The sequence below is a fragment of the Gavialis gangeticus genome, unplaced genomic scaffold (genome assembly GCF_001723915.1).
Source record: "Gavialis gangeticus isolate Ggan-Ray unplaced genomic scaffold, GavGan_comp1, whole genome shotgun sequence".
Taxonomy (NCBI): Eukaryota; Metazoa; Chordata; order Crocodylia; family Gavialidae; genus Gavialis; species Gavialis gangeticus.
Window position 1 is genome coordinate 41,932,479 of NW_017728997.1, and position 12,063 is coordinate 41,944,541.

A 12,063-nucleotide genomic window follows, 5' to 3' on the forward strand; every position below is an offset into this window, starting at 1 on the left:
CAGGAGGCGCTACTTCACGGTCAGGGTGGTTAGGATCTGGAACCAACTTCCAAGAAAAGTGGTGCTGGCTTCTACCCTGGGGGTCTTTAAGAGGAGGTTAGATGAACACCTTGCTGGGGTCGTTTGACCCCAGTAATCTTTCCTGTCATGGCAGAGGGTCGTACTAGATGGTCTACTCAGGTCTCTTCTGACCCTAGAAACTATGAAACTATAAGTGTCTTTTCATTTGTAAACTAAGCAATTCATAAACAGAAGTCTTCAAGACAAAACAAATATGAAACTACCCACACTGTACACAGGTTAGCTTTCTGTGGAAAACCAGAAAAAATACTTATATTCAGAAGACAGTGATCTGATGTAGAAATCACAGTTGCAGGTTCATCTCTTTTTACAGCCCACACAACCTATGCCATAAAAGTACTATGGATAAGCCCATGGATAAACCAGATTGAAACATGAGACTAAATAGTAATGCTGCCTTCTGAACAGTGCTGATTTAAAGAAAAATCAAATCCAATTGAGAATAATGTGAACTGTGTGGTTCCTTTATTCCATCACAGGGAATATTCCTTCAAAGTTTTTCTCTCTCTCTGTTTTAACCACAACACAATCATGTTAATTGGTCACTTTCATGTTCCTTCCCAAATCACAGCCAATTAAACATAAACAAATGAGGATGTGGTAGATAAGTGGTCATTGCTTCTACTTGATGAGCTTTCTGTGTCTCTTTATGTAGCTGATCTTTGAAGTGGTAAGAACATTTTTTATTTTTTTTAAGTATTATCCTTTTTTATAGTTTCATAATTGGTAGGGTCAGAAGGGGACCTGAGCAGATTATCAAGTCTGGCCCCCTGACTTGGCAGGAAAGAGTACTGGAGTCAAATGAATTGCTTTTATGTAGTCCCACAAATGAACAGTCTAATTGAATATGACTATTTCATGATTTCTAAAGGCAAATTTTGGGTAAACTGTCAAGTTCTGAAAAATGACACAGATATCTGTAGCTGACTGAGTCTGGATCAGCATTTTGAATGTGCCTGGCAAACTGTTTGCTACCATGATACGGCAATATGTAAAACATCCACTGGATAATACATTTTTTTAAAATTACATTAATTTTCAAGGGAAGCATTTTAGTTGACTTTTCCCTAGTTTTTTGCCCAGTTAACAGAATATTCATACATAATCTGGAATACATCTTCACTTGGAGACTTTTCAAAATATTAATATTTTTTCTTTTTACTTGCCCTAGTTAATGTGTAGAATTTTAATATTAAGCTCCAAATCAGAAAACACAGCCCTGTTCAAGACAGCATGTAAGTACTTACTTAACTTTAAGCACATATTTTCCCACAAACAGAAATGGAATCTCTTAGGATAAATTGTATACTAGGGATAGCAGGCTAAAAAGGTGTAATATGACACCAATCTAGAATAATTTATTATTTTTTATTATTACATGGGGGGAAAAAGCAGTCATCTGTTTTTCTGATCTGATCATGGATCTGATCCTAAATGGCAATCAAATGAATGCAAATTTTGCTCAGGATCCAGCCTGACACACAAATCCAAGTGCTTAAGTCTCTCTGAAATGACCAGCAAAGCTTCTTCTAATTTCTGTAGAGAACTCTGGTGATATATTAGCCAATGTTATTGTACTTTACTTACTCTACAGTGGAATTTGAAGAGAGGAATTCAAAATATAAGTCAAAGTTACTTAAAAATATCCTACAAAACAAATCTGATAAGTGTAAAATACTTCAATACTTCCAACTTCTACTAACGCTTTATTTTTCAAAAATGTCTTTAGACCAGTAAGGTGCATATTCTCCATAGTTTATGTTGGAAAAGGTCAGTTCTCCCTACACATGACCTGCAAGAGTGAAGCCTCTGTTAAAAGTAAAGGGTAAGAGAAGAATGCCTTACCTGTAGCAATTGTTATTGTAGTTGTTGTAACTCCCCAAAGCTGTCAAGCATCCTAAGCAGATGGCATAGGAGAAAAATATTTGTGTACCAGCATCCACCCAGACCTGCAAGAAAAACACAGAGTGAATCAAAAGGAAAAAAAGGAACCATCTTTACGATTTCAGTGAACTTATAGTGTTGTAGGCAACTTTGTAAGATAATGATAAACATCTGTAAAACTGTTTAAATTATAAAAGAAACTCATAGGTTTGTTTCTTCTCTCAGACCTAGTGGTGTAAGCCAGGAATAGCTCAATTGTGGTCTGTGGACTTCACACATACTGAACAAGCATAAGAAGAGGAAACTCAGGGTTCTTCAAGCAGAACCTCAGCTTTCGTATATTCTCCATTCTCTTCAGTGAAGCTATGCTTTGTGACATCTTACGCTAGCTGAGGAGCTGTACCTTTTTCTTGTCTCTGCTGGATAGCTAGGTACTCAAGAAAAGGACTTTGACCTTAATTAAATAATTAAGAAGGACTCAAAAGGCAAAGTGTGGTTATGTGCAATCATGCAAGTTAAATTGTGAGTCTGATTCAAAAGCAGATACATTGTAATGGAATATTTGCCTAGTGTTGTCACCTAAGAAACTCCACAATGGACCAGGACTGGGTAGTTCTGGGGAGTATAAATGAAGAGAATAACAAAGCAGTCTCTGCCCCAACAAATTTACCTATTAATTAGCTCTATAAAGCCATTACCTTGATAACATTGATGTCTCCAATTTATGCAAGTATGAGTTGGAAGATAAACACCTTGGCTGTGATCAAACACGGGGACTACTCTGTCATTAATAATCTCCAAAAGTCAATGCTGCAAGACCTTCCTTGGGGGGAAAGCAGAAAAATGGTGTGTTTGTATTACTGATTCACACAGTGTCTGGTTGCATTGTTATTTGCCTCAAGTATCAAGTAATTTCTTCATTATGTGGACAATGGGAAAGTTGTACTCTTGCTTGCTTTTCAGTGTATAGATATTGTAAATGAGAAAGTAGATGAGAATGCTGACTCTTTTTTTGGAATATGTTTTAATAACTGAGGTGGTTTGCAGAGAAATACCAAAATCCACTGAGATGAAAACAAGAGACTCTGTCTAGTTTATGCTTAAAGTGAAAAAGGAACTAAACTATACTAAGATAAAGATTTTATGTACTAACCAAGTTAATCATAGTCATCAAAGGCAGAGAAATGCATACACATGCAGGGATATGTTTATTTGATATGTGACTGGAAGGTCTTGGTTTGTAGAGCTGTTGTAAGTTGGAAGAGATTATATTTAGAAATAGCATTAGGATCACATTTGATTTGCATCAGTGCTTTAAATGGTTTCATTGCTGTCATGCTGAATAAGATACAGATGATTACATCTCAACGTTTCACCACTTGGTAAGGAAAAAACTGTATAGGGAAAGCCTTTTGATAGACAGACTATTTAACAAGATTGGAAGCTCTCAGAAAGCTGAAAGTAGCATAGTTCAAACGAGAAAGCACTGTTTTCTTAAGTCTAAACAAAAACCAGGAAACTGGATCAGCAGACACAGAATCTAGTCATTACTATTTCCTTCCGTTTTAGTTTTTGCATATCACTATACAGTGCTTCCAGGTGCAATATCCCTTCCTGTTGGCATACACCAGCTGCACAATACCTTGACTGCTGAAGAGTACAAATAACAAAGGAGGGCAGGCAAGCATTGTATTAGGAAGTCAGAACCCACATAGCTATTTTTGAGATGGGGCAGGAAGCACATAACTCTGAAGATCAAACTAGGCCTCCACACCTAAGTACAGCATGCCACTCCCATGGAGCATAAGACAAGGTTTCTTTACAGAAACTTCAATTTTGTTTACTGTGACAGCAAAATACAGAGAGTAACAGTGAACATGTAGTCAACATAAATGTGATGGTGAACACTTTGAATGGAGAATCTCATGTAAGTCTCCATGTCCTCTGTGTCAAAATTGACCTAAATCCTGCAGCTAAACCGTTAGCTTTTGTGGCACTCAGTTGTAACAGTTTTTTTTGAAAAATGCCATAGTTTCAGGTAAATGTTAATCAAAGGGGTTCTTTTTGTCTTAACTGGTAAATTGAATAACAATTGGTAAGGTCTGCCTTCATTTATAGTATGACATTAACTTTAACATATATAATCCATTACTGTTGTATTCTTAATGTGTTCCCAAATGTGGAATTGGAGATAACTATCTGTATTGTGGAAGTTATAAATGGTGAAAGGAATGTAGGAACCTGGGGAGGACTCTGGTACCTATGCAGGCAAAGAGGCAAACGGGCTTTGGGCAGTAAGGATTAAAAGACTTAGACACCTTCACATTATTTGGCCTAACTTGTAGGTGCCTAGCCTTCTCAATGTGTCCCTATCATTGTTGATAGATTTTATATTAATCAACTAATGTACTGAAGGAAGAAAAAAGAAGAAAAAAAAATATAAATCTGGCAGAAAAGTACACAAACCGGGACACTTCCCTCCCAGGTGAGTGCCCTAATCACTGAGTTAAAGAGCTGTATTTCCTTTCCACACAACCACCCAGCTTTGGGGAGAAGGAAACTTTTCCAACCCAGGAGAGCATTAAGGAAACTCTCTTGGAAAATGGACAATGTGTTTGAACCCCCTCAGGCTGAAGAGGGCCCAAAATTTAGGTCTCCCACTTTCTGGGTATGTGCTCTAACCCAGTGTTTTTCAACCAGTAGAGCACATCCCACTGGTGGGACTTGAAGGTTGTGTAGGTGGGATTTCAACTCATTGCCTGACTGAAAACAAATCAAAGTTGTTTGCACACTTATAGAAATAAACATAAAAATGCAATTCTTGGAAAAAGTGGGGTTTTGTTTTTATCATGGTGGAACCAAGGTTTTTTGACAAAATGGTTGGTGGGACTCTTATAAGTTGAAAAAGGCTGAGAACCACTGCTCTAACCACTACCCTATTATAGAAAAGACGTGCAGCCTGGCAACCAATTTTTCTTCTCCAGTGCTGCATTTTGTAACGAAAATACTGCAACTGCAACTGCCCAATCATGTTAGCCTGTGTTTAGTGTCTTCCAAGCCTGTCTGTTGAACTGGGCCCCTCAGGGAACTGAGCACTGCTCTGCCTAATTTCTGTATCTGAACAAGGTGTAGGCAGGACCTAGGTGCCAACCATTCAGACCAGCAGTTCTGCAGAGGCAGAACTGCAGTTCCCAGGGAACTTTCAGGCCATGCTGCCCATGTTTACATGAGATGCTGACTGTGCAGTTATCACTTCATAGTAGCACCAAGGAACAGCTTTTTTGTGATGCTGAGTGGTAGCATAAGACTACTGTGCAGTAGCGCCATGTCATGCTCTGTCACACAACACTATTGCACAGTAGTCTCGGACTACTGTGTAGTCAGCGTCTTGTGTAGACACAGGCAGAGAGAGGCACCACTGAGTTTTAGGTGTCTATTAGGCCTGTGAGAAGTAGCTAGCATTCACTTTGGATTCAGATTTGGCTGACTGGGGGACAGTGACTCAATTCAGTGATTCGAATCACTGTCCCAAATCGATTCAGTCAAATCTGATTTGGAGATTGGGATGCTGCCAAATCAGCTGAATCTCCGAATCACACATGTCCCATTCCCCACCCGCTCTCCCAGCTCCGCCTGACCCCAGCTCCCGACTCCTTGAATAAAAAGCCCGCACTCACCAGCTGCTGCCAGGCAGGGGGGCCATCCCCACTGCCCCCTGCCACCTCCAGCTCTCTCTCCCCCGCCCCCTACTTACTAGCTCAGAGTCCCCCTACTCACCACTGCTCCCTGCTGCAGCAGGTGCGGACTGCCTAAATCACCGAAGCTCTCTGAATCTTTTCTGAATTGATTCAGACCTTTTAATGGTCCCCTGATTCGATTCGGAGATTCGGCCACTGAATCAGGCCAAATCTCCGCCAAATCAAATCAGCACCTGAAGCTTTGCACAGCCCTAGTGTCTTTCTCTATGGTTAAGCAAGGTTTCTCTCATTTGCAAGATCTGTTTAATCCTGCTTTAGGTGCTGAAGTTCTGTCTTGGATCTAGCCCTAAAGCACTGGCTAGCAGTGAAAAAGTTAATGATATCAACATTAAAGATTACCATAATCAGGTTTTGGAGGCAGCTGCCTTTGAAATGAATGGAGGCTATTTGTTCTGGGTGTCTCCCTTGGAATGGCAGCATTCCATAAATTTACATTTGCGTCATGTTTCTTTTTTAAGACTTTGCAACCTGAAGGTTAAAATATTTAATTTAAATGAAAGCCGTACCAGGAATGGATTGTGTTTCAGGTTCAGTAGATATAGAATCACAAGGACACACAGAAATGTGCCAAAAATAACTGCTAAAGATAAGATAGTAATTAACACTGGGTTGAATAAAAATCTGTTATAACAGTTATAACAACTAGATAAGAAATTCATCACTCTTAAACTGCAGTAAATATGCTTTAACTATAGGTAATGCTGGCTTTTGAATGAAAGTGTTGCAGCACGTACAACATGACCATGTCTTATAATAAGGTAAATAAATAAATAAATACAAGTCTTCTAGAAAGCTATTCAATATAGGTAATGTAACCAGGCACATGGCTGAGCTGTGGGAGCACAGCTTCAGGCAGTTAAAAGTGATAACCTGCCTGCTCAAGGGGGGCCAGCTGAGAGTGTTGACTTAGAAACGGTATTTAAAGGCTGCTGACAGTGAACACGTGGACATGTGACCACAGAGAGACAACCAACCAGTGACAGCCATGGATCAGAAGTCACCAGGAAAATAAAAAATACGAAAGAAGGAGTTTTAAAAACAGAAGAAGAAGCAGTTGGCATCAGCCCTGACCTCCAAGGCTGCTGATGGTGGACACTTAAGCAAAGGACCTCAAGGTGGCGTTTAAATAGTGGCTGGATGGACCGCTCGCCTTGTGTATATTCTGGGACTGGGGACTTCGGGTAATATATACTGTATTTGCTTTTCCTATATTGCTTTTATTTCCTATCACTGTATATCAAAAAACTTGCCTATTATCAACTGGCAGGTGTTGTGATCAATGTGGGGGTTGTGCTTGCCTGAAACAAAGGTATAGGTGCTGGGTCCAAATCCAATGTCAACAAGAATAATGAGAATCTGGCCCCCAAAAAGTTAAAAGCTCCCATGGAGTGGATCTGGGGGAGGGAGGGAAGAGGGCGGTGCCAAGCAGGGAGCACTGAGCAGATCCATGGTATCTTCTCTCTGTGTCCAAGAAAGGACTGTAGCAGTGAGTTAACCCTTCACTGAGTGTATGGTTGTTTGTTATGGACATTGATTTTGTTATGGGCATTGGTTTTCTGTCTAGGGCTTTGTTATGCCCATTGGTTTTCTTTGTGGGAGCAAGTTTGCCCCAGGAAAAATAAAGAACTGAGTGACAAACTACTATATGTGGTGGGGAATGCAGATACTCTAAACCTAACATCACCCAAGGAGACTGGAACCCTGTTAAAATGGCTGGAGGGGCTGCTGCAACAGTAGCAGCAGCTGTTTCAACAGCTCCAAACCTGGAAACAACAGTTCCAGAGACAGCATCAGGAACAACTGCAGCCATTTCAGCAAGAGCAGCAGTAGCAGCACCAGCAGGAGTTCCTGAAACAGCAATTGGATGCTAGATGGATCCCTACCCTCATTGGTGAGTCACTAGGTTCCCTGAGGTTAGAGAGAAGAGTCCTCACAAAAATGGGACCAGGAGACAAAATGGAGGATCTTCTTGCCAGATTTGAATGGGTGGTGGAGGCATATCAGTGGTCTCAGGACACATGGGCTGTGAGGATGGCCCCCTTATTAACTGGGGAGGTGCAGGCCACTTACTGGACCATGGAAGCAGACCATGGAAGCCTAGGATTATACAGCCCCAAAAGCAGCCATATTGGAACAGTTTGGACTTACGGAGGAGGCTCTTCACCATCTGTTCCAGTCATAAGCTTGGGACCCAAAGGTGTGGCCTTGGGCTATGGCTTAGAAGCTTAAAGACTTATGCACCTGATGGCTCAACCCAGGCTTGCACTTGGCTGCAGAGGTTGTGGAATTAGTAGTACTGGAACAACTCCGCATCATCTTCTCAGTAAAAGCCCAGAGATGGGCATATAGTCACTGGGTGGCTAACCGGGAGGAAGCCACACAGAGCACAGAAGAATTAATGGGGGCAGAGTTAGACTGCCAGGAACCCCAAGCTTGCTACCTATAGACCCAAAGAAGCTAGGGCTCTGGAGCAAACCAGCCAGGGGTCTAGGAAGTCTTCTGATAGGGGTGTTACCTCCATCTCCTCTGAGGCCCCCAACAGGAAAGAAGCCTTCAAATGGAGGCCAGAAGAAGAAAACTATTTGGGACATCCCACCAGTCTAGAAAGAGGAAGGGAGGTGCAGATGATGTACTTCCAATATGGGGAGAAAGGACACAGACATTGAGATTGCCCCCAAATGGACTGTGGATATTCCTACACCTTTGTCTCAGAGGAAAGACAGAGGGAGCCCAGACTCAAGAGGATATATGGTCCCTGTAAAGATCAGGAATATCCATGTGGTTGGATTCATAGGCTCAGGTTCTGGGTAAACATTTGTACACAAGTGGTTTATGAGTCTGGTAGATATACCAGTAGGTAAAGGTGCGTATGTCACATGAATTAATGGAGATACTCAACCCTGCTCTGTAGTACACCTGAATATGACCAGTAGGGGATAGGAAAGACATGTAAAAGAGGCACTGGCCCACCATCTAGCCTACCCCATGGTGGGATTGGGGCTCGATGGCCCTGCTGATCCAGTTGGCCCAGAGAATGGATTAAAGCCCAGGTGGATCCCAAATGCACAGAACCAAACCTAGGGGAAATATTTCCTTTTGGATCCTGAACGTTTTGGACTACAACCCCAGTCATGCCAAGAGCAATGACGGGTCAGGCAGAAGGCCCTCACCAGCCACAGGAAATGTTCTGGAAAAGGAGTAGGGGCTCAGTGTTATCTGAACCCTCCCACAAAGGAAGAAAAGGATCAAAAGAGCTCCACTGCTCATCTGCCGGGTGGATTAGATCAGGTTGAGGAAGACCAAAATTTCATCAGCGATCAAAGGGAGGAGCCAGTATATGTCCTTCTGTATAGCTGGTTGGGACATAGTAGATGCACGTTTAGTCACCCAGGACTCCCATTTTCATCTGAAGGGGTACCTCCTGATGAGGGTGACCAAAGAGAAGGTCATTGGGGCCTGGTGGAACCAACTGTTGTTCCTGAAGCAATACCGTCACCAGTTGTTGAAACTGGGGGGACATTTGGGGGTAGAATCTACCCTGGGGGGGACTTCTGGGCATAGGCGATGTGTGGAGCGGGCACGGGGGGGCAGATGCTCCCTCTAACAGGATTGCTGATGGTGGCAGGGCTTGTGGGAGCTTGCCAGCTCTGGCCCTGCCGCCGCCACCAACGGTGGCACCCGCGGGTGCCCCGCCAGACTCAGGAGGCACCAGTCACCCATGCATTTCGGGGTGGAAAAGATCCAGCATAGAGTGCTGCTGCATTTTTTGGTTTTGGCACGGGGTATACCAGGAGGTCAAAGATTTGTACATCTTGCCCCAAGTGCCAGCTGGCTGCTACCTGGCCTGTTAATAGGGCCCCACCAGTGCCTACCCTGATGGATGCCATTTGATTGGGTTGGAATAGACTTGGTGGGAGAATTGGATCCCAGTTCAAGGACATCCAGGTTCATTTTGGTCCCAGTTGACTATGCCACCTACTACCCTGAGGCAGTGGCAATCTGTTCCACATCACTTCAAAACAGTCACCATGGAACCAATTTTCTCCCCAGTGGGCATTTCTAAAGGGGTTTAGGGTCTATACAGACCAGAATATAGCCTTCATGTCCCGGTTACTATGGGAGGTCTAGTACTTATTGAAGGTTCATTCAGTAAGAACGTCAGTGTACCACCTCTAAAAGGAGGGCAGTGGCAGTGAGGCAGACAGGGTGTGTGGGGGGGTGGGGGGACGGGAGCGACACGAGTGGCATGAAAGTCAAGCAAACTGACCCCTGCCCATTGCCTCCCCACACCTTGCCCGTCCCGTCACTGCTTCTCCTGTTGTGGGGAGGGGTGGGTGGGATTTAAGATGTCCCTCTAATAGTTGGGTTCTATACATGGAAAATTATAACAAACCAATTTATAAACTGACCATATATACATTCTAATTATTGAGGGGTTGTTTTAAATTTGAAGTTGTCTTGGATTCAGGTAAATACAGTATGTGACTAAGCAGGGTTTCATATGACAGTGACAATACTAGAAAAGAAACTTGCTGACATCATGCTCCTTAACACAAATGCTTCTAGAAGTTGACTAAATAATTCTAATGCTTGAAATCTTGCACAGTACACATTCAATGAACTTTTGGCTTTTTACTCTTTTCCCAAGTTGTGGGAGTTAAGTGAGCAGAAACAAAATGCAAGGTGTATGGAACAGAAAGTTTGGTTATTCTGTCACAGAATTGTTAAGAACCTTTCTAATAGACAACTTCTTTCACTGCAATAGATAACTTACTATTTAAAAAATATGTAGCTATTTTATTTCCATCTTGAACTATTTTCCCCTGATTCTCTGAGAGTAAATACTTTAAAAAAATCCTATTTTTAACTAAAGGAAAATTGTTCTTTAAAATGTGAATACTATTGAGTCTTATCAGAGTGATGACTAATGTATATAGCAAGAAGACGATGAAATGATTACTCATTCTCTGATAAAAATGTGGGAAATAAATGAATTTCAGCATGCAAAACATTCTGTAATGTAGAGTCAGTTCTTTACTTGATGAGAAAGGCTTGTAAGATTCTCCATTTTCTTTGCCTAAATACCTTAATTACTCAATCATCATCACTAGCTTCAAGGTTGAGGGTGCTTTTCCTAATTGCAGTTGAAGTGGGTTTTCAATTTTTTTGTCAGTCATGAAAAATTGTCCCTCTATCTGAAATGTACCAGTTAGTCTTGGATACATATTTAGGCTCCAATCCTGTAGACATTTATGCTAGTACTTAAGCATGTGAGTAATCCTATTGACTTCAACAGGGCAAAGTTAAGCACACAAGCAAATGTTTACAGCTTTGGGGCTTTACATTGTTATAATTTCTAAATTATGGAAAAGACTATTTGAGAAAGACTGAGATTTAGACGATACAGAAATTTTGTTTTACAGGGAAGCATTTATAGCATTCTTGTCCCTGTTCTAGTAATGTATGGAAGTAATACAAGTGATGAATGTTAGACCACTCAGAAGAAAATTTTAGGGCATTTATACACGTGCTACGGGAGTGCAGGGGCAGGGGTGCTTTAATTAGAGTCACTCTCAGAGCTTCTCTAATTAAAGTGCCCTGAGCATCTCAAGTATCAGTGTCTGCACGCTTAAAAATGGCAGTGGGGGTGCTTTAATAAAGCTTGTTGAACTAGCTATAGTTAAAGTGCCTCCGCTGCCATTTTTAAACATTGGGATGCTGATACATGAGATGCTGGAGACTGCTGGAGTGTGGTAATACAAGTGCTAAATAAATGCACAGTAATGACTGAGCAGTAACATCTTATGTAGATACACCCATTGTCTCTCAAATTGCCTTCCACCTTTACATTTGCTACCAATCCTTCCCTATTCATTAGCAGCAAACTGAGAAGAGTTTGAATGCATGTGCCTCTTGCAGTGTCTCAAACCACTTTGAGACACTGCAAGAGGCACGTGCGGGAACAAAAAAACATTCCCCGCACTGCAAATTTGCAGCGCAGGGGCAAAATTAGAACTCTGGATATCCAGGGTTCAAACAGTACCCTGGAGGAAAAAAACGGGTCAGGTAACCGGAGGCTCGGCCCTCCACAGAGACAATCTGGTAGCCTGGCAGAGCATTTCTGTGGTTGGCCCTTTACCTGGTGCTGAAGAACTCTGCCAGCTCATGTGGGACAGGCAGTGGTGCAAGCTGCAAGGACCTGGATCACCTTGTGCCAGGTAAGTAGGGGTTTGGGGGGCTAGAGGAGGGGGGAGGGGACCTTCGGGGAGGCCCTGCCTGGCCCCAGCGCCAGTTCCCTTCCCCAACTCCATGTTCATCCCCCACATCCCCCACAGCAGGG

The 12,063-nt window shown here is 42.4% G+C and overlaps 1 protein-coding gene across 1 annotated transcript in view; it reads right to left on the reverse strand.

The window, feature by feature from the left end:
• The window catches only part of SLC6A11 (solute carrier family 6 member 11), a 420,578-nt gene that overhangs the window by 94,953 nt on the left and 313,562 nt on the right, over positions 1-12,063 (reverse strand). Inside the window, exon 7 of the mRNA XM_019505104.1 lies at positions 1,927-2,030. Coding sequence (XP_019360649.1) covers positions 1,927-2,030 — 104 coding nt within the window. The remainder of the gene's footprint in view (positions 1-1,926; positions 2,031-12,063) is intronic.